General features: G+C 39.9%; 3 protein-coding genes across 4 annotated transcripts; 1 reads left to right on the forward strand and 2 right to left on the reverse strand.

Moving 5' to 3' along the window:
• The first annotated feature begins 427 nt into the window (after positions 1–427).
• trpv6 (transient receptor potential cation channel, subfamily V, member 6) lies at positions 428–7,185 on the forward strand. Its single transcript, XM_031852861.1, has 17 exons — positions 428–510; positions 654–801; positions 936–1,033; positions 1,116–1,238; positions 2,288–2,428; positions 2,587–2,685; positions 2,833–3,008; positions 3,133–3,279; positions 3,358–3,437; positions 3,531–3,666; positions 4,292–4,378; positions 4,472–4,548; positions 4,633–4,798; positions 5,038–5,104; positions 5,220–5,488; positions 5,601–5,707; positions 6,638–7,185. The coding sequence occupies exons 2-17, from the start codon at positions 671–673 to the stop codon at positions 6,885–6,887; spliced, it is 2,154 nt and encodes a 717-aa protein (XP_031708721.1). The 5' UTR covers positions 428–510; positions 654–670; the 3' UTR covers positions 6,888–7,185.
• LOC116386517 (C-type lectin domain family 4 member E) lies at positions 7,130–12,992 on the reverse strand. Of its 2 annotated transcripts, XM_031852814.1 has the most exons (7): positions 12,524–12,992; positions 12,190–12,288; positions 9,190–9,294; positions 8,824–8,943; positions 8,192–8,361; positions 7,992–8,089; positions 7,130–7,667 (listed from the first exon to the last, which is right to left on the reverse strand). In XM_031852814.1, exons 1-7 carry the CDS (start codon positions 12,609–12,611, stop codon positions 7,544–7,546), a joined length of 804 nt encoding a protein of 267 aa, XP_031708674.1. In that variant the 5' UTR covers positions 12,612–12,992; the 3' UTR covers positions 7,130–7,543. The 2 variants fall into 2 exon arrangements, with proteins under 2 accessions (XP_031708674.1, XP_031708675.1); XM_031852815.1 differs by lacking the exons at positions 12,190–12,288; positions 12,524–12,992 and adding an exon at positions 9,371–9,572.
• Positions 12,993–13,083: 91 nt separating this feature from the next.
• Positions 13,084–17,307, reverse strand: LOC116386540 (gamma-aminobutyric acid receptor-associated protein-like 1). Its single transcript, XM_031852852.1, has 5 exons — positions 17,134–17,307; positions 15,115–15,204; positions 14,781–14,859; positions 14,123–14,241; positions 13,084–13,574 (listed from the first exon to the last, which is right to left on the reverse strand). Exons 2-5 carry the CDS (start codon positions 15,202–15,204, stop codon positions 13,509–13,511), a joined length of 354 nt encoding a protein of 117 aa, XP_031708712.1. The 5' UTR covers positions 17,134–17,307; the 3' UTR covers positions 13,084–13,508.
• Between the last annotated feature and the right edge of the window lie 273 nt (positions 17,308–17,580).

The raw sequence follows: 17,580 nt of genomic DNA on the forward strand, positions 1-17,580 counted from the left end.
AGAAACAATGACCGCAATGTGTTGACTGTCATGATGTTGCAGAATTTTCATAGTGGCCCTGCAGGCTTTGGTGGTAGTTGGTGGAATGCAGACAGGCCTGGTGGTAACCGAGAGATATACTGAGAGATTAGGGACTGGACCATTGTCACTTCACTTTTAAGGTGACAGAATACAGCCAATCATTTCAGATCAGCATGATAAAGGAGTTGAATCTTAAAGCGCAAACTTTCCCTGTGGGATTCCTGACCTGCGGTGAAAGTCTACCTGCTCATCATCGCATCACTCTCTCTGTCTTACCTGTCCGCTGTTGACTCATCCTTCCTCTCCACCCATTCATTCTCGAGCCCTCCACGTGTCTCCTCCCTCATGGCTGGGGTCATATATAACGGTGATGCCACAGGGATTTCACTTGTCTTCAGGGACATTTCACAGGTGTTGTTTCTAACTTTGACAGATGGTTATGATTGAGGATCACCAGAAGCTGAGGAGTGACACTTTTATTGTCTAAGGGTGAGATTGAAACACTTTCTTTTATTGGAATAAAATGATGGCTGTCTGATTCTGCACTTTATTTCATTGGTATTTTTTTTTTAATTCACTGCTTCTCTGACTTTTTCTGTGTCCCCGCCTCACGTTTCATTTATCTCTTCCAGTTGAACAACAGGTGTCAATGTCTCCGTCTCTGGCCAGATCTGCTCCGAGCGAGCTCAACCATTGGTGGAGCCAGCTGAGATTTCGCCTACAAAACAAGAAAGGATGGAACGAGATGTTGGATGAGACGTTTCTGCTACACACCAAAAAGTACAAAACTTATAACAGATACCATTTTCCAACAGTTTCCAACAATAAATTAGATTATGTCAAAATTGATCACATGAAGGTGTACGGCCTAAATTGTTTAATTACTGTACATGTTTTCTTCTGTCTTTTTGCAGCATAAATGACATTCCTCTCTTCTATGCGGCTAAAAAGAACAGTGTTGGTTGCATCAGGAAACTGCTGAGTTGTGCATCCACTAATATCTTTGAGAGAGGTAAGACTAAGCTGGGACTGCTGTTATTTCAGAGTAGTGCTGTGTCAGTTGTAGTGCGTGAAAGTGTAATCCTGTCACTCAGGAGCTCTTGGTGAGACAGCGCTTCATGTTGCCGTGATGACTGATAACCTGGACGCCGCTGTGGCTCTGATGGACGGAGCTCCTGAACTCATCAACGAGCCCATGACTTCCGAGCTCTTCCAAGGTTCACACACATAAACTCACTGACCCAGAAACAAGCACAAACACACAGCATGCTATTTCATTCAACGTGTACACGAGTGAACTTATCAGCTTTATGGTCGGCAACTAAGAAAATTAAAAAAAAGGATTTCATAGACAGGCTCAGATGAGAAATTAGAAATGAACAAAAAGAAGATGGTTGAGGGACGTTTAATCCAGTCAGTTCAGTTTTGTACTACATCACTTCAAATGTGGATACATTATGCATTTTCTTTTTTTCAGAATAAAAGGGGATATTTTAAAATTAAGAAACATTTGACGTAAGAAATTGCAGTTAAAATTGACAATGGACTATTTATATGTAAAGTTTAAGTTTGCCTCAAAAAAATCAATCTCTCAAGAGGCATTTATTACAATTCTGAAGGTGGCAGATATGATAACTTACTACAGGACATTAATTCAACTAAGTAGCAAAACTTGTGAGGATTTTAGTGTAAATAACAGCAAATACATGCGAGTAACAGCATCACAACAAACAAATAACAAACAAACCTTAACACAGATTAGCTGTTAGTTAACTTTTACTCCAGTCAAATCACTTTCCCACTTCATATGAGTCAAAGTTTTAATACCTAAAATGTGAATTATTTACAAAAGCATCTAACCAATAAACAATATAATAACAATTTACAGTTGTGAACTCTTAACACTCACTTTAAGAGAGTGAAACATGATTCAATTTGATGCAGACATGTTATTAGGATGGGTTACAGTCAGTGATGAAAAGTAACTAAGTACTTACTGTAGTACTGTACTCAAGCACAATGTTAAGTACTTTAATGCTGTTTTATGCTACTTTATACTTCTATTACACTACATTTCAAAAGAAAATACTGTATTTTTTATGTTGATCTGACAGCTTTAGTTACTGTAGTGTAGTATAATTTACTTAAGTAAATTACTAAATGCTTCTTCCACCACTTGTAACAGCTAAGCAAGACACACAAGTTTATGTGAGAACAGTTGATGTACAGCAGACTGAAGTACAATGTTCTCCCTACTCTGTCTCAGGTGTTACTCCTCTCCACATCGCTGTTGTGAATCAGAACATCAATATGGTTCATCATCTGATCAGTCGTGGGGGTGACGTGGCTACACCTCGAGTCACCGGTCTCTACTTCAGGAAGAGGATAGGAGGACTCATATACTATGGTAAGTCAGCATGCTTACAGTAAAAAGGGGTAATGGTGGTGGATGTAGCTACAAGTAACCCCGAAATGCCCATAAAGAATGTGTAGGTAAAAAATGTATGTGTTCATAGTGACAAAAAAAAAAGATGGCGTTTTTCAAAATGTGCATTTGGTCAACAGGTGAGCACATCCTGTCTTTTGCTGCGTGTGCCGGGAACGAGGACATTATCTCCATGGTAATCGACGGCGGGGCCAGCACCAGGGTCCAGGATTACCGGGGTATGAAATACCTCCTCTTGTAGGAGAGTTGGAGAAGAGTCCAGAATAATTTTACAACCGTCTGATATTTTGATTATTAATAGCCTTCTGTTGTCTCTTCTTGTCCCTTGTCTACACTCTTTCTGCATTCTTTTGTTGTCTGTCTAGGTAACACCGTACTTCACATTTTGGTTCTGCAGCCCAACAAGACGATTGCGTGCCAGGCCATTGACCTGATTATGGCACGCGATGTGGAGCTGGACCAGTCAGTGCCACTCGACATGGTGCCCAACTATCGAGGCCTTACGCCCTTTAAACTGGCTGCCAAAGAGGGAAACGTTGTTGTGAGTGATATGAAGCCTGAGAGGGGGGGGGGGGGGTCACAGGGTGAAAACCCAACATGAAAGGTGGAGCAGATTATTTCACTAATCCTGTCCTCACTGCTGAGCTTCCGTCTGTCTTTCTCAGGCCTTTCAGCACCTGGTTAGTAAAAGGCGTGTGGTCCAGTGGAGTCTGGGCCCTCTGACGTCTAACTTGTACGACCTGACGGAGATCGATTCATGGGCCGACAACATGTCAGTGCTGGAGCTCATCGTGGGCAGTCACCAGAAAGAGGTGCAATACAAAGTAGTTTGGTGAGAGATAACATCGTTGATGTGGTGTGAAGAAATTGAATCTAGTTGTGTTCTTCAGGCTAGAAGGATACTGGAAGTGACCCCTGTGAGGCAGCTGGTTAGTATCAAGTGGAACCTGTATGGAAAACATTACTTCAGGTACAGTTTGGTATCCGGAGTCAAATATCTGAACAGTACACATTACCAGTCTGCTTTTACACATGTTGTTTTTCTCTCCTTTTGTTGCGTTAGGCTGCTGCTGTTACTGTATCTGCTGTACATCGGGACCTTCACACTGTGTTGTGCATATCGCCCTCTGAAGGACGCCCCGGAGAACTACACACAGTCAGAGATGGACAAAACCATCCGTGTCCAGAAAACCCTCCAGGTGTGTGGATACATACATGTGATATTTTGTACTTGTAGTATTTTCATACTGTGGTGTCACTACTTTAACTAAAGATACAGAGAGTAGCATTTAGGGTAGAAATTGAATGTAATATTATCAAGTATGTTTTCTTTAGTGTATAATCATCCGACAATAAGAATCTGTGTGTTTGTGTTACTTTTGAATGAGCAGTTTTTTTCTACATACGAAGAGCTACAGTAGCTCAGAACGGCCAAACCAAACACTGGCTCTACAAAGGGCCATTCACATTTTTGTGTTTCCGCATCGGCCGCCGTTGTTCACCTACACACTATTAGACCTTTAAGTAAAAGATCTGAACACTTTGCCCATCACTGGACCCCAAGGACTATTTGGGGGGTACAGAAACCCTGTTTATGCATACATATCCAGTCCTAATGATAAAGATGAAGTAAATCTAAAATCTAATGACACAAAAACTGATAAACTACAAAAAATACCCTATTTTAGCTCATACTTGGACCTTATATGTTATCATATGTATACTGTGCATGTGCAAATGTCAAACTGTGCACCTGCATGTGACACACAGTCTAATAATGGTGTACCTTTTAAAATATGAATACATCTTTGTTTCCTCCCTCAGGAGAGTTATGTGACACATGAGGACAACCTGCGGCTAGCGGGTGAGATCCTCAGCATCCTGGGAGCTTTTGTCATTCTGTTGCTGGAGGTGAATTTACGGATCATGCTTCATCTTCTTACATACTGTATAAATATGTATATATTGCACTGCCACATCCTCCTGTACTCCCTGTTCCAACAGATCCCTGATATACTGAGAGTCGGGGCAAAGCGTTATTTTGGCCAAACAGCACTGGGAGGCCCCTTCCATGTTATCCTGTGAGTAGAAAACACGTCTTAGCAGTATAATAAAGCGCACTGTTCTGAAAGACCCTCTAACCTGTCTGTTGTTGTTTTGACCAGTATCAGCTACGCGTGCCTGGTGGTGCTGCTGTGTGTGTTCAGAGCCTGCGAGGTGCAGGGGGAGGCTGTGGTGATGGCAGTGTGTTTAGTTCTCGGCTGGAGCAATGTAATGTTCTTCGCCCGAGGTTTTGAAATGCTCGGCCCTTATGTCATCATGATACAAAAGGTAGGACTCAGACACAGTGGTGCATGCTGTAAGAGCTTCTGAGTCATGGAGAAATAGCTGTTTGTTCCACACACACACACACACACACACACACACACACACACCCACACACACACACACACACACACAGCTGTACCAAAATGTTTTTGAAGCAGATGTATTCAGTTGTTGTTTTGGTTTTTGAGGTTCACCTATTTGTGTTTGCAGACTGACCTACCATGTGTCTCATTTCCCCCTAGATTATATTTGGAGACCTGACAAAGTTTATGTGGCTGAGTTTCATTGTGCTCATTGGTTTTTCCACCTGTGAGTATATTTTGGGTTACATGTACAAACAAGTATTTAACCCTTACAAAGCTTAAAATATAAGAAGTTCTTGAAATGAAATAACATTTCTACTCCCTCACACACTTTTTCTCAGCCCTATGGATGGTGTATATGACCCAGGAGCCCGACTCCATTCCTTCATATCGCTCCTTCCCCATCACCCTCTTCTCCCAGTTTGAGCTCAGCGTGGGCCTCATAGATCTGCCTGTGGACCACACCATCGCTACTCCCCCGATCGTCCATGTGCTGCACTGCACCTTCTCTGTGGTCTCCTACATCCTCCTGCTCAATCTTCTGATAGCTATGATGAGTGACACACACTGGAGGGTGGCCCAGGAGAGAGACGAGCTCTGGAGGACTCAGGTAATACACACACAGATATGGACTTGTATCTAAGGACACGAACATAAATGCATAGAAACGTACCATCATGCATTAGTGTGCCGTGGTTAAAAGCTGTAATGATGTTGTACAGGTGGTAGCCACAACTTTGATGCTGGAGAGAAAGCTGCCCCGCTGCTTGTGGCCTCGGCTCGGGGTGTGTGGGCTGAACTACGGTCTGAGGGAGCGCTGGTATCTCAGGTGAGATGGAACAGAAACAAAAGCAAAAGCTTTAAAGCCGCTGAAAATGTGTTTCCTGATCAAAAAAGTAGCTTTGGTACAAAATAGTGTGTCCATGTGGGACCCCGTTGGTCATCATAAGAAAGCTGAAAAAGAAAAGGTTTTCAGAGCCTTTAAACTCACCAAAAACACCCTTACTTGAAATAGCAAAAATGGAAATAATTAATGTAAATTGTTCCGTGAATAAACATTATCACCTCAGACTTTTTTTAGGCTTGCTATTTTTGCTCAAAATAATCATACAGAAAGAAGATTGTCCACTGACCACAATCTAAGTAGTAATGTGTAATGCAGCCACAAGTCCTGTTGTGCTGCGAGTAAGAAACACAACTCTCACTCTCACAGATCTATTATTATCCCGCCTCCTCCACGTATACATAAGGGCCACTACAGCTTTACACATGCTGCATTATGTGGTTTATCAAAAGGTATATTAAAGGGCCACTCCACCGATTTTACATATTAGTTTACTACTCATAGGGAGTATTAATCAGCCCGTGAACACAGTTTTATGTCTTCTGTGGAGTTTTTTCAAGTCTGAGAAAATAAATCTGATTACGTCATCAGAGTTTATCTCTGCTTTCTGATGTCATTAAAAAATATAACGCAAGGTCTGCATGGAGTTTGAAAGATGTGAGTTTTTTTACGAAGCAACGGAGGAAAGTCCAACAGAAGACGCTAATGAGCTGCATTATAGAAAATGTAGGTGTCTCTTCAGGCATACGGGGGACAAAAAGTCAGGATATCTTTGATTCTACTGTTTCACTTGTTTCCAACTTCCTGAGTGTAAAACTAAATAGCAAAAGCTCCCTTTAAAACATCGTTACGATCGTTTAAGTGGTGAGAGTATTTACCTTGCAGCAACTGTAACGATGTTTTCACTCTTTGTAGGGTTGAGGACAGAAATGACCCAATGTTGCAAAAGATGCGGCGTTACGTCAAGGCTTTCTCCAAAGACGAGGAAAATGAGGGATTGGAGAAGACGGACACAACAAAGGGGTCCATCTCAGGAACCCCCACGCTCAGACCTAAAAACAACAGGAGGTCTCTGGAAGGGTGGCACATGATTCGCCACAGCGCTTTGGGAATGGAGATGGAGCAGGAAGAGCCGGAGGAGGACCAGGACATTAAATATGTTTAGGAAGCGATTCTGCCTGAAGAGCAGTCCCAGAGGCCTTCATCTCACAGTCCTGAACATATGAAGTACACGTAAGGCATCGAACAAACTTGCAAGTCGAAGACTCAATCTGCCTATATATTCAACTGTGCAATTATTCCTGCAGTATTATGCGAAAGAAGAGTGTGTTATTTTTATCGCAATATAAAACATGTGTAGCAGTAATATATGCTCAGCTAAAATAAAGTGAAACATAGACATTGAACTTATTGTGTAGCTGCATGAACGTTTTTATATGAGAATAAAACTTTGTTGAAACAAACTTACTGGCCCTCATTTGTGGAAAAGTCAGACAGCAGTTAATAGAATCATAAGACAGATAAGACAGAGCCTGAGTGATTAGTGCTTATAAGCATAACTGACATGTTAGAATACAAATTAGGCAACACAATTCTAAACCAAAGTATGATATGTATATTATAATACAATCAGATATAAAAGCTCTTCAAGTGTTAAATATAAAACTGTCATCTAAAAAGCTTCATCATCTTTCTTTGCTGGATATTCCTGATTAAAGCGGAAAGAGATATGATTTGAAATGTTATGGAGGAGAGTTGATGCTTGTTGACAGAGGATTGGTTTGCTCATTACTCTGTTTCAAAAAAGAGAGACATATGCTGTCAAAACTGCAGCTGACAGATGAAGTAGGAGACGGAATTGCAGGGAGTTTTGATCCAGTTCTCAGGTGATTTGTCCTTGGTGAGGATCCCACAATCCCCCTCTAATGGAACTTCTGCCCAGTAACTGCAAACAAAAGAAAAGAATATTGACTATCACACAGTAATCGCGGAGTCCCACTCTGCTCTCAGGTTCTGTTTTGTTTCTTTCATGTCATTCATTCATGTTTTTATTTTGTTAACCTCTCATTGCAGATCGCTTCACTTCCTGCCTTTGTGTGTTTTTAATTGGCCACCGAGTATATTTGTCAAATACATAAAGAGCAATTACACAAATAAATGTATCCCCTTTTCTAACTCATCCTTACAACCCAAATATCTGACATAGTTAAGAAAAAGATGAAATGTGCTACAGCTAAGATGATTAGTCGATCGATCAATCATTCATCACCTCTCTTGCAGCACAGTGTTGTCGACCCAGGTCCATGTGGCTCCTTTTTCTCTCAGCCCGATCCAGTATATCATTTTACTTTTCTCAGTCAGAAAATTCTAGAAGAGAGAGCACCATTTTTACATTTACCAAAATTATCACCATTAATGAACTGCTTGGTTGCACTTCATGGTCAGAGAAGGAGGTGATATGAGCTCCACCTGAACTTTCCGGCTGGTAACAACAGCCAGAGCTCCTCCTCTGGCGGTGCAGTTCCTCTGGCTCTCGTCCCAGCTCAGCCTGAAGGTGGACAGGTAAAAACAAGACCGGCCAAAAGTCAGCCACCCATCAGCGCACTGCCGACAGCCCAGATGTGGCAGGAGAGAGGGATCTGTGCAGAAAGTTCTCCAGTAAGGAAAACAAAAGTTCACTAATGTGGACTACATTGCACAAATAATGAAGCAGACTTTTCCTCCTTCTCCAATTAGCTTTGTTATTCCTTTTGGGTTTGTTTTTTTCATGTCTGCCCATATTTTGTACATACATGCATGTGCTTTTGAATGTGCGTATGTGTTTTTGTGTCATCACATAGCATTCTCAAATGATTTTTTGTCAGAGGAAACAATAAAGCTGATTAAAGTCAACTGACCTTGTGAATTAAATTAAACTCTTCTCATTTCTCTAAAAACAAGCACATGAATTTCCTCCGACGCCTTAAAAAACAATTTGGGTGACTATGAAAGCAGAACCGTCACCAGACACATGGTGATTGAGAAAGAATCATTTGTTTTTCTTTCGATTTAGATGTTTTTTTGGCTTGTGCAAGGTTTTCTACTAAGGACATCGCACTCACCTTGGGCTTGAGTGCTGGGGAACAGATCCAGGCACTCCTCATAGCTGCAGTTTCGAGCACCTCCCCTGTCTACTGCTGTAGTTTCCGCTCTCTCCGGGCACACTGTGGAGCCAGTTTGGACTAGAAAGCAGAGCACGGTGGGAGAAGTTGTGAGAGAAAACAATGATGCCCACAGGCAGCAGCAGTGCAATCAGACACACTTTATATCTCAAATTGTTCTCTGTTATGAGCAAAAATAGAACAAAAGTGATCCTGGCATTTTTTAAATATTATTTCTGCACTGCCAGTGAAACCTACAGTCCACTAATAATCTGCTCTGGTGTTGTTTTTACAGTGCCGACATGATCCATGGCTGCAGATACTCACGTTTCATGCTGAGAATAATGATGACCAGCAGCAGGACCAGGCAGATTATGGTGAGGAATAAACATGCAGCACGGTACACCCGTGTGTTTCCCTCAGTCTGTTTGCCTAAAGGGGAAAACATCATTTCAGAGATATTTGATAATAAGCACAAACATAAGCCACCATCAAGGCTCTGGCCTACCTTTCCCCCCGTCCATTTCAACAGATAACTTGGACTCAGGAGACAAGTTCTCACTGGCTTCTTTTTTATCCTCGCCATAACTGCGATAAAATTTGATGTACATTGAGAAAAGTGTCCTGGTATTTGAGATAAGGCTTGTTTACTCCGTCCTGCTCCGGTTGCCTATTCCTGCTGACTCACGTCTGAGTGCAGTTTTAAGACACAGGCCACCCCCCCTCCTCCTCCTCCTCCTCCTCCCTTGTCTCGTTGCCATAGCAGCATGACATTCACTGATTCCCAAGTTATTCACGGAGCACAGAGCACGGCTTGTCTCTCAATTTCCAAAACTTTTACTGTATCTCTCTTTGTCTCTCCCTTTACAGTTTTTTGTACAATTGCCACGACACAAAAAACGGTACTTGTGGCACAGTTAGTGAAACCACTAACTCGCGTATCTATTGACTATTTAAATGAACCAGAAGCACATTGTCTTTAGAAATTCTAAAAAACACTTTTTGCAAATAACTACACACATTAGACACATCATTCAAAAACTAAAACACTGCCATTGAAATACCACACTCAATTATCAATCACCTACACCCAGAATGCACCTGTGAGAATACCTATAACCAATTGAATCACTTATAAATCAGAGCTTGAGCACTCTTAATAGGATTCCAGTTTGCTCTTTGGTGTGCACAACAACGGAGGCCTATTCTAGAGAGTTAGAGAAAGTAATTGTAACATATTGTATTTTGCTTAAAGTACAGTACATGTTCATATCATCTTCAATTAAAGAAATTGTGTCTGACACTGATATCAGTATTGAGAATAATGTTTCCCATTGCTCATAGTATTCACAGCAATGTAAATATATAAAGTTGTTTTAAACTTAGCACATCAATGGGCTGTTGACTAAAGAGCTATTTAGTTGGTGTTTGTGTGTTAAGTTGTGATACAAAAATACCCTTTTTGGAAGAGTTCATTTGGCTTTTAACTAAGTGTTTGCTTTTGTAAAAGATGTAGGATATTTAGTGTTTTGGTCTTTGTGTCTAGAGTTCTGACAAAGAGGACCCTAGTTTTAGACATTCTGTTTTTAGCGGTTGAAGAAAACGAGTGTGTGAGAGTCACAGACAGATAGCACCTAAAGACACCGTTCTCCAAAACAACAGATAGGATGTGTTTTTTGAGGTCATTTCAGACGAGTGTATGTCGGACACAGTTCACAGAGAGAACACACAGTCACCATTGATACAGAAATTTATCAGCCCTCAACACACTTCAGAGATTCTTGCTGCCTCTTGAACCTCAAAAATACTAACAAAAATATAATATTATCCTTGTACACAAAAGGGCAAAAATGTAATTCTACCGAGTCAAAGAAAAGAGAGTAAATTATAGTGCAGTAGCTTTAGTGCGCTTCATTTACTTATTACTTATTTAGCATGTTAATAACTATCAGAATTAGAGGCGTGTTGTTCAACGGTACACACTGTTGTGCTATTTCGCTGTCGTTGCTTTCTTTTTTTTAAATTGGTGTTGCATCACGTGTTGTTGTATTATAGATATACTCACATGTATAATTAAGAGCTTGCTCTCAAGATGAATAACTATTTTGTTGAAAGATGTTTTTTTTCCCATGCTCACCAAAATTAAGGATGTAAACAACTTTTAATGCAAAAAAACTAATTGTATTAGTCTGTGTATTAATGTGAATGTCCACATTACAATCTTTGAACTAACATTAAGAATCAGTTTTGTAAGTAGAACACTTACAAGAATGAAGAATAAATCTTAGGCAAATTATACTTGAAATGAATAAACAGATCAGCCAACCAATTTAATAATTAATAATTTGAGTAACCTTTGAGCAGAAATGCTCTTCTGTGATGGTAAACTGAACATCTTTGGCTTTTGGGCTGTTTGGACAAAACAAACAATTTCAACTTGGGCTCTGGGAAATTGTGGTGTGCATTTCTTTACCATTTTTGGACTTTATATAGACCTCAAAATGAATTAATTGGTTGAAAAAAAAGAATCATTAATTGCAGCAACTTCAGCTAAATGTTAGCTTTGTTGTTATGTTGTGCTGCAAATATACAGTACTAACAAATATATTTTTAATAAAATTGTGAAAAAATAAAGTTGTGAGGATTTTATAGTTTTTCTGAAATAATTCAAACTAAGCCTTTTGGAGATGGTATTCATGAAAGATGTAGCGAAAATACAGATTTTTCTTCTTTACATATTGTTACGGCTTTTTAGGTTGATTGGCTTCCTAACAGGAAAAGAAAAGCTGTTTAACTAAACAATGTCGGAGCTCTACAGCCGGTATCTCTAAAGCCATAACAATCAAACCATAGCAGACATTCTCACTGTAATGTTTATGGTTGATTATAGTTTAGTCGTACACTTTTTTGAAGGATTGCTGATGTGGTTTAAAACTATCACACCTTTTGTTTCTGCTTTCTTCTTTTCTTTTTATTTGAATGTGATTTCTAAGACACACTCAAGTCGTTCTTATAAACTGAAGTGAGACAGTACAGTAACATGGAAACACTTCCTGAAATACTCGGCAATGTAGGGAAGTTGATAAAACAGCCTGAAATGTTTTTGGTTTTTTTTACTTTAAATTAAAATTAAAATATGAGTGAATTATTTGATGAAGCTGTGTTAAAACAATGTGTTATGGAAGACCCATAAAGACCTTTTATTTTTTCATAAAAACAGGCAGGCCGGCTTAAATGCATGCTGAAAGATGCTGTTTTGGGGCGTTTCAGGTGTACATTAAATAAAGGACCTGATTTTATTTTTATTTTTTCGTTATTAAAGTGTACCTGATCTTGTTTTAAATGGAGTGCCACCATGTACAGCTTCCGAATAGATGTCCTCAGATTGACTTTGTAGTTTAGCGTAGTGGTCCGTTTCTGCTTCCTCTAAAGTGAGACAAAAACACAGACAGACATATTTTAACAGAAATAAACCATCTGGAATGAGCTCTTAAGTTAAAAAAAAAATAAAAAATATGTACGCTCATTTCATTCTACTTTTTCGAAATATGTAAAATAAAACATTTTTGTGAAACAACACTAATAAGGTGCATGCATAACTTTAAGTTTATATATAGATATACAGATACATTTATAGGTATCAAATAAGTTTAATTCAAACCTTCAATTTTGACCTCCAGCATCGGTTCACTTGCTCCTTCATCTTCTTTGCTTCTTTCCTTCTCTTTAGCGATGTCCTGCATCTCCATAGCTCCTCTCTTCTATTTCTCTAACTTTCGATTTGCCGGGAAAGTCTTTCAGACCCGGCTATTCATCTGACAATGTAGTTATGTAACCTGTTGTCAGGCAGACGCCAATGCAGAGGAAATGTGTCAATATTGTTTTGTTTGAAAAAAAATAAAACCCACAAATTTTCCCAGACCTGTGTCCAGCGAGTACGACTCATGTAATCGGTAAAGACAGAACACTTCCCCATGAAGATTTCTCCTCTGTCTCTCTGCTTCCTCTAAACCACATGTTAAGTATTCTAGTGGCTGTGTGGTAAGGCGTTGGTGTGTATCTCAATGTGCTTTTTAAGCATTTTACTGTGTGATGTGATTCAAAAGGCGCAACTCTACTCTAAAAGTGCAATATAAACTTTGAAAGAAAATGATCTATGATTCAAATTAAAATTTGTCTACTTCTATTGATGTCTAAAACCGCCATGGAGACACAAAAACAAGCATTTTCATCTTTATTTCCCACAAAAGTTTGATATTAATTTACAAAAAAAAGAAAACTATTTGCATTAAATACAGATGACCGAGAAAGATTTTGAGAGCTCTCAACATAATTTCAATAACTTCATCCTTTTTTTTCCATCCTTCCTCTTTCTTCTTTCACCAAGTAAGCAATTAACATAACTTGAAATGTACTTAAATGCATTACGCTCATTCCCAAATACTGACGGAGGTAAACCCTCCCAGTGACCCCTCTGCCTTGTGCGGAGCCTTTCTTCCACCATGTACTGTAGTTGCTTATCAAAACTAATATAGAGAATAATAGCAGAGTAATGCATTACAAACAGCCTTAACTCTTTATTCCTCAGACAGTCTCACTTTGTCTCCTCTCATTCTCTCTGTCTTTCGCCAGCCTTTTGTCCTCCCTCAGGCACCGTACACGCTCTCATTACTGTAGGTCATGTAGAGAAACAGGTCCTCGTCATGGTGCTCCTGGAACACAACAAAGCAAGAGACAAATGAATAATTCAGCACAAGTGTACGTGAGAGTGTGCTTATCGGCTGACCCAACCACACTGACTCCATAAAACTGCTCTATTAGCTAAACAAAGTTACTATTTTTACATGAAAAATGCATTTATGTCAGTTTCATTTGATTACTCAGGAATAAAAAATTTTTTATCCAAAATCTTGATCTTCTTCGCCTTTAACAACATCAAAATAGGAACAAACGTCTTGTTTCATTTTCAGGATGTGCAAATAATTAGGTCTGAACTTTTTTTTTATGTGCATGTGGTTACTGGCAGACTAGGCGTGAGATCAAGAAAAGTGAAGCAACATCGCTGCCTAAGCAGATCTGTCTGGCATCGAAGATGTCTTTTGTGTGTAAAGAGGGGAAAGATGACATTTTCTTTGTGTGTAACCTGAAACTTTGCATTCCTGCAGCTGTGAGCAGGCAAACTCAAATAGCTAAATATGTTTGTACGGGTGAGGTGTGGCTGGATCTTCGAGTGAACATGTGTCTGGACGGGTGCGGTTACCTCGTATACAGCTGAGAGAGGGGAACTGGATGGGGGAAGGGAGTTGTTGACGAAGAAGAAGAGTGCCTCCTCCGGTCTCAAAGACACGCGCTGACGGATCAGAAAGCACAGCTGGCCCACTGAAAATAAGGAAGGAAAGAAAGAGAGCGAGATTGTCAGCGAGGGTCATTTTAGATGCATTGAAAGAAAACAAGCAAGTGTGGGATACGACCGGGTCACTGGTCAGTCTTGAGACAAAACACAATACAGCTGTACTTTTAAGAACTATAATCAGATTCAATCAGAAAGACAAAAATAAAAAAGCTATGAACAACAATTTGCACTGAAATAAGGTGGAATTAATAACATTAATTATGGCTCAAGTGTCCCAGTGAGCAATGACGGTGAACTAGCACGCACAATACCACCATTACACCAAGTGGAATCATTAAATACGCCCATGCTTTTCCTGCTATGATGTGTCAAAATGTCTGCTGTAAAAATCGTTAGAGCTCAGAGCAAGAGAAGAGGGAGGCAGGCGCATCGCTGACATCGACTGACTGGTCAGCAGAAAGTTCGCTGGCCGTTCAAACTTGAATTGGTCTCGTCCAAGTCACAGGTGCCAAGCGTGGGTGATTGCTAGGTGTGAGAAGCTTTTGAATGGGTTTATGTGTTGCACCTGTTAAATCTGAGGGCACGAGGTATTTCTTCTTGTCCAGTTCAGGAGCTCGTGACCTCGTGGACCGCTCCACAATGATCTGGTTAAAAAGAAAGAACATTCAGTCGTCACTAACAAGAGAAAATAATGTGTTCATGGGCCAAAATCTAAAACACAACAAATTACTCCACACTGCTATTTCAGTTTAAATAATACAAATTCATATCTAGCCTATTATTTGGAGAACTGGCTTTAAAAAAAAAAAAAGTTATATTATCATACATAATATCCTAGCCCAGTTTCGCTTGGGCCCAGTTGAAATGCAACCAGTTATCAGAAACGATGTCATACTGACCGGTATCTTGTCAGGATGCTTGGCCCGAACTTTCTCTCCTTCTGCTCTCCTCACCTCTAGTGGCACTGAGCGCTGGTACTGACTGCCCATCTGAAAACAATACAAGGAAACAAACACAAGCAAGCTTGAAGTCCCCGAACAAAAGAAGTATTTACCAAGCAGACAAAGGAGAAAGAGAACCCACTGACTTTACCAACCAGTGCACTTAGTCAACAAGTGATAGTGATCGCCTGAAGAGCACAGTTTGTGGAGTGTTTTGTGGAGGCCATATTAGGGATATCGGTCTGGCTCTGTGGGTTCCAGTGTAACCAGTGGATATCCAGGCCAAGACTTTCTTTCTTTTCCGAGCACTGGTCATTGTTTACAGTCGTATTAGCAACATGAGATGCAAGAATGGTGTTATGAGACAGATTGTATATCTACTTTTATATACAGATATCTATTTATAGAGATTAGGTGTGAGTGGTATATATAATATACATGTGTCACTGTAAGAGATTTCGCATTATTATTTACACCAAGGTAACTATCCCTTTTTAACTAATGTTTAGATGTTTTAAAGGATTAATTATTTTGTTGTTGATTAATTCAACTGCCTGATTCAACCAATTAACTGAGCTTCAGTGTCATGGTAATTTTTTTTACGTGGTATACATTTCTACTCAGTATATTGTTTTCATGCATAAGTCATTTTGCTCTGAACTTTGTTGAACTTCACCGTGTCTCTGAATTCTCCCTTGCCTGTTCACAAAGATAACCAACTGTGTTGTATGAGGATGTTCCACCGCCAAGGCCTTCAGGACGCTTGTTTTGGCTGCTGGCCGTTTGTTTTTCATTGTTGTTCCTATCAGTCTGAGACTAATGTCTGTAACCTTGGCCATCGGCCTCCACCTTTGCTCATTCTGTATAAAGAAAGCGTGTTCACTTTCTTCGAGGTTCTTCCTCACTGAGACTGTACGCATTCTGTTGTGATGATTGAACCTTCTCTGTGCAGAGAATAAATACTTAAAACACAACCTGGTTTTCGGTATTATTTATTCAAAGCAGGTATATAAGAATATGTTCCACAACATCACTTATAGTACCATTGTGCATGACTGTTTTGTGGTATTTACGGATCGACAGACAGGATTTTTGCATCAATGTGATGAAATACCTTAATTTTTCAAACGACGCGTCAATTAATCGATCAGTCGATCGGCATAAAAATAAACCGGATTTAATTTTATATTTAATAGATTAATCAGTTCAGTCAATGTACGGCTAAAATAGTGGATAAACCCAAACATTATCCAATTCCAGCTTCTCCAATGAGAGTATTTTCTGCTACTTGTCATTTTCTTTGTCATAGTGAAGAATATCAAGAACAATTGAAGACATTACCTTTGGCATTTTGTACTGGATTGGCCCAAAACAGACTGCTACAAAACTGTTTTATCTGATTATTATTGTCAATAAATGTACAATAAATTGGATTTCCAGAAAATATACAGTATGTGTAGAAATATTGATATAAAATGTATATAGCGTGATTTAAGAATGTAACCATACAGCATAAATGGGAGCCTTTGAAAACATAAGTTAGTCAGCTGTGGGTGACGTGAAGCTAACGATGAAAACACTCCTGCACACGATATCCCCTCGTGGTCCGCCACTATTACAGCAGAACTCATCCCACTTCTTTTTCTTTTATTTCAGTGTACAGATTGTTGTGGTCTCCATGACACGTGTTTATGGTTCACTCTGTTTTGGGTCATCGTGACATGAGGCCACGTCACCTTTCACAACAGCATCAAGATCAGCTGAGTGAACTTGCGTTCATTTTAAAACTGGTTTAAAGAAAACGACCAAACTAATAATGTATTTACTGCCAACGTCTCTAGGTCCATACCATGTGTGTAAAGGGTTGGCGTGTTTTTGCTTACTGTGCCCGAAATCTGTTGTTTACGTTGCAAGCTGTCAACGGTAATGCTAGCAGTAGCAGCTGTAGGATCGACAAGACTTCACTTGTTTACATACCTTTGAGAAAGACAAAGACAAGTTTCACTCAAAACACGACGAAATCCAGATTCACTCCACTGGTCCCTTGAGTCAAGTTTCTCAAAATAATGCCTTGGGTGCAAATTAGCCTTAGAATCTACAGGAATACGGTCGATTTCAAAGATGTCGACTGGTCTACTCACTCTGCAGGACGAAAACAACAAATACTGCAACGCCCGCCCACTACATCTCTGGCCAATCAGCGACGAGCACGTAGATTGACAGCGGAATATGTCCATTCAGAGCTAAGCAAAGGCAGGTTTGCAGCGGAGGTTTTTAAAAGGCTGTGGTTTGCAGTGAATTCATTGGATGATTCATGCAGTCCGTCGACACATGTTGACTCGGTTGTCTCCCTGTTTTCCCAGTTTAATGGCACAAATAACCAATAGCAGGTCCTGGAACTGGACCACGCCTAAGTTCACGCCT

This window comes from Anarrhichthys ocellatus, unplaced genomic scaffold (genome assembly GCF_004355925.1).
Source record: "Anarrhichthys ocellatus isolate YVR2014 unplaced genomic scaffold, GSC_Weel_1.0 scaffold13, whole genome shotgun sequence".
Taxonomy (NCBI): Eukaryota; Metazoa; Chordata; class Actinopteri; order Perciformes; family Anarhichadidae; genus Anarrhichthys; species Anarrhichthys ocellatus.

Bases quoted from the DNA above. Each gene is read 5' to 3' on its own strand.
- LOC116386517 (XM_031852814.1), bottom strand. From the start codon at position 12,611: ATGGAGATGCAGGACATCGCTAAAGAGAAGGAAAGAAGCAAAGAAGAT. The intron at 12,289-12,523 runs GTTTGAATTAAA...GTCTCACTTTAG, and splicing joins GCTGGAGGTCAAAATTGAAG to AGGAAGCAGAAACGGACCAC. The intron at 8,944-9,189 runs GTGAGTATCTGC...TCTGCTTTCTAG, and splicing joins CATTATTCTCAGCATGAAAC to TCCAAACTGGCTCCACAGTG.
- trpv6 (XM_031852861.1), top strand. From the start codon at position 671: ATGTCTCCGTCTCTGGCCAGATCTGCTCCGAGCGAGCTCAACCATTGG. The intron at 3,280-3,357 runs GTGCAATACAAA...TGTGTTCTTCAG, and splicing joins TGGGCAGTCACCAGAAAGAG to GCTAGAAGGATACTGGAAGT. The intron at 4,799-5,037 runs GTAGGACTCAGA...ATTTCCCCCTAG, and splicing joins ATGTCATCATGATACAAAAG to ATTATATTTGGAGACCTGAC.
- LOC116386540 (XM_031852852.1), bottom strand. From the start codon at position 15,204: ATGGGCAGTCAGTACCAGCGCTCAGTGCCACTAGAGGTGAGGAGAGCA. The intron at 14,860-15,114 runs GTCAGTATGACA...CTTTTTAACCAG, and splicing joins AGCATCCTGACAAGATACCG to ATCATTGTGGAGCGGTCCAC. The intron at 14,242-14,780 runs GTGCAACACATA...CCTTATTTTCAG, and splicing joins CGTGCCCTCAGATTTAACAG to TGGGCCAGCTGTGCTTTCTG.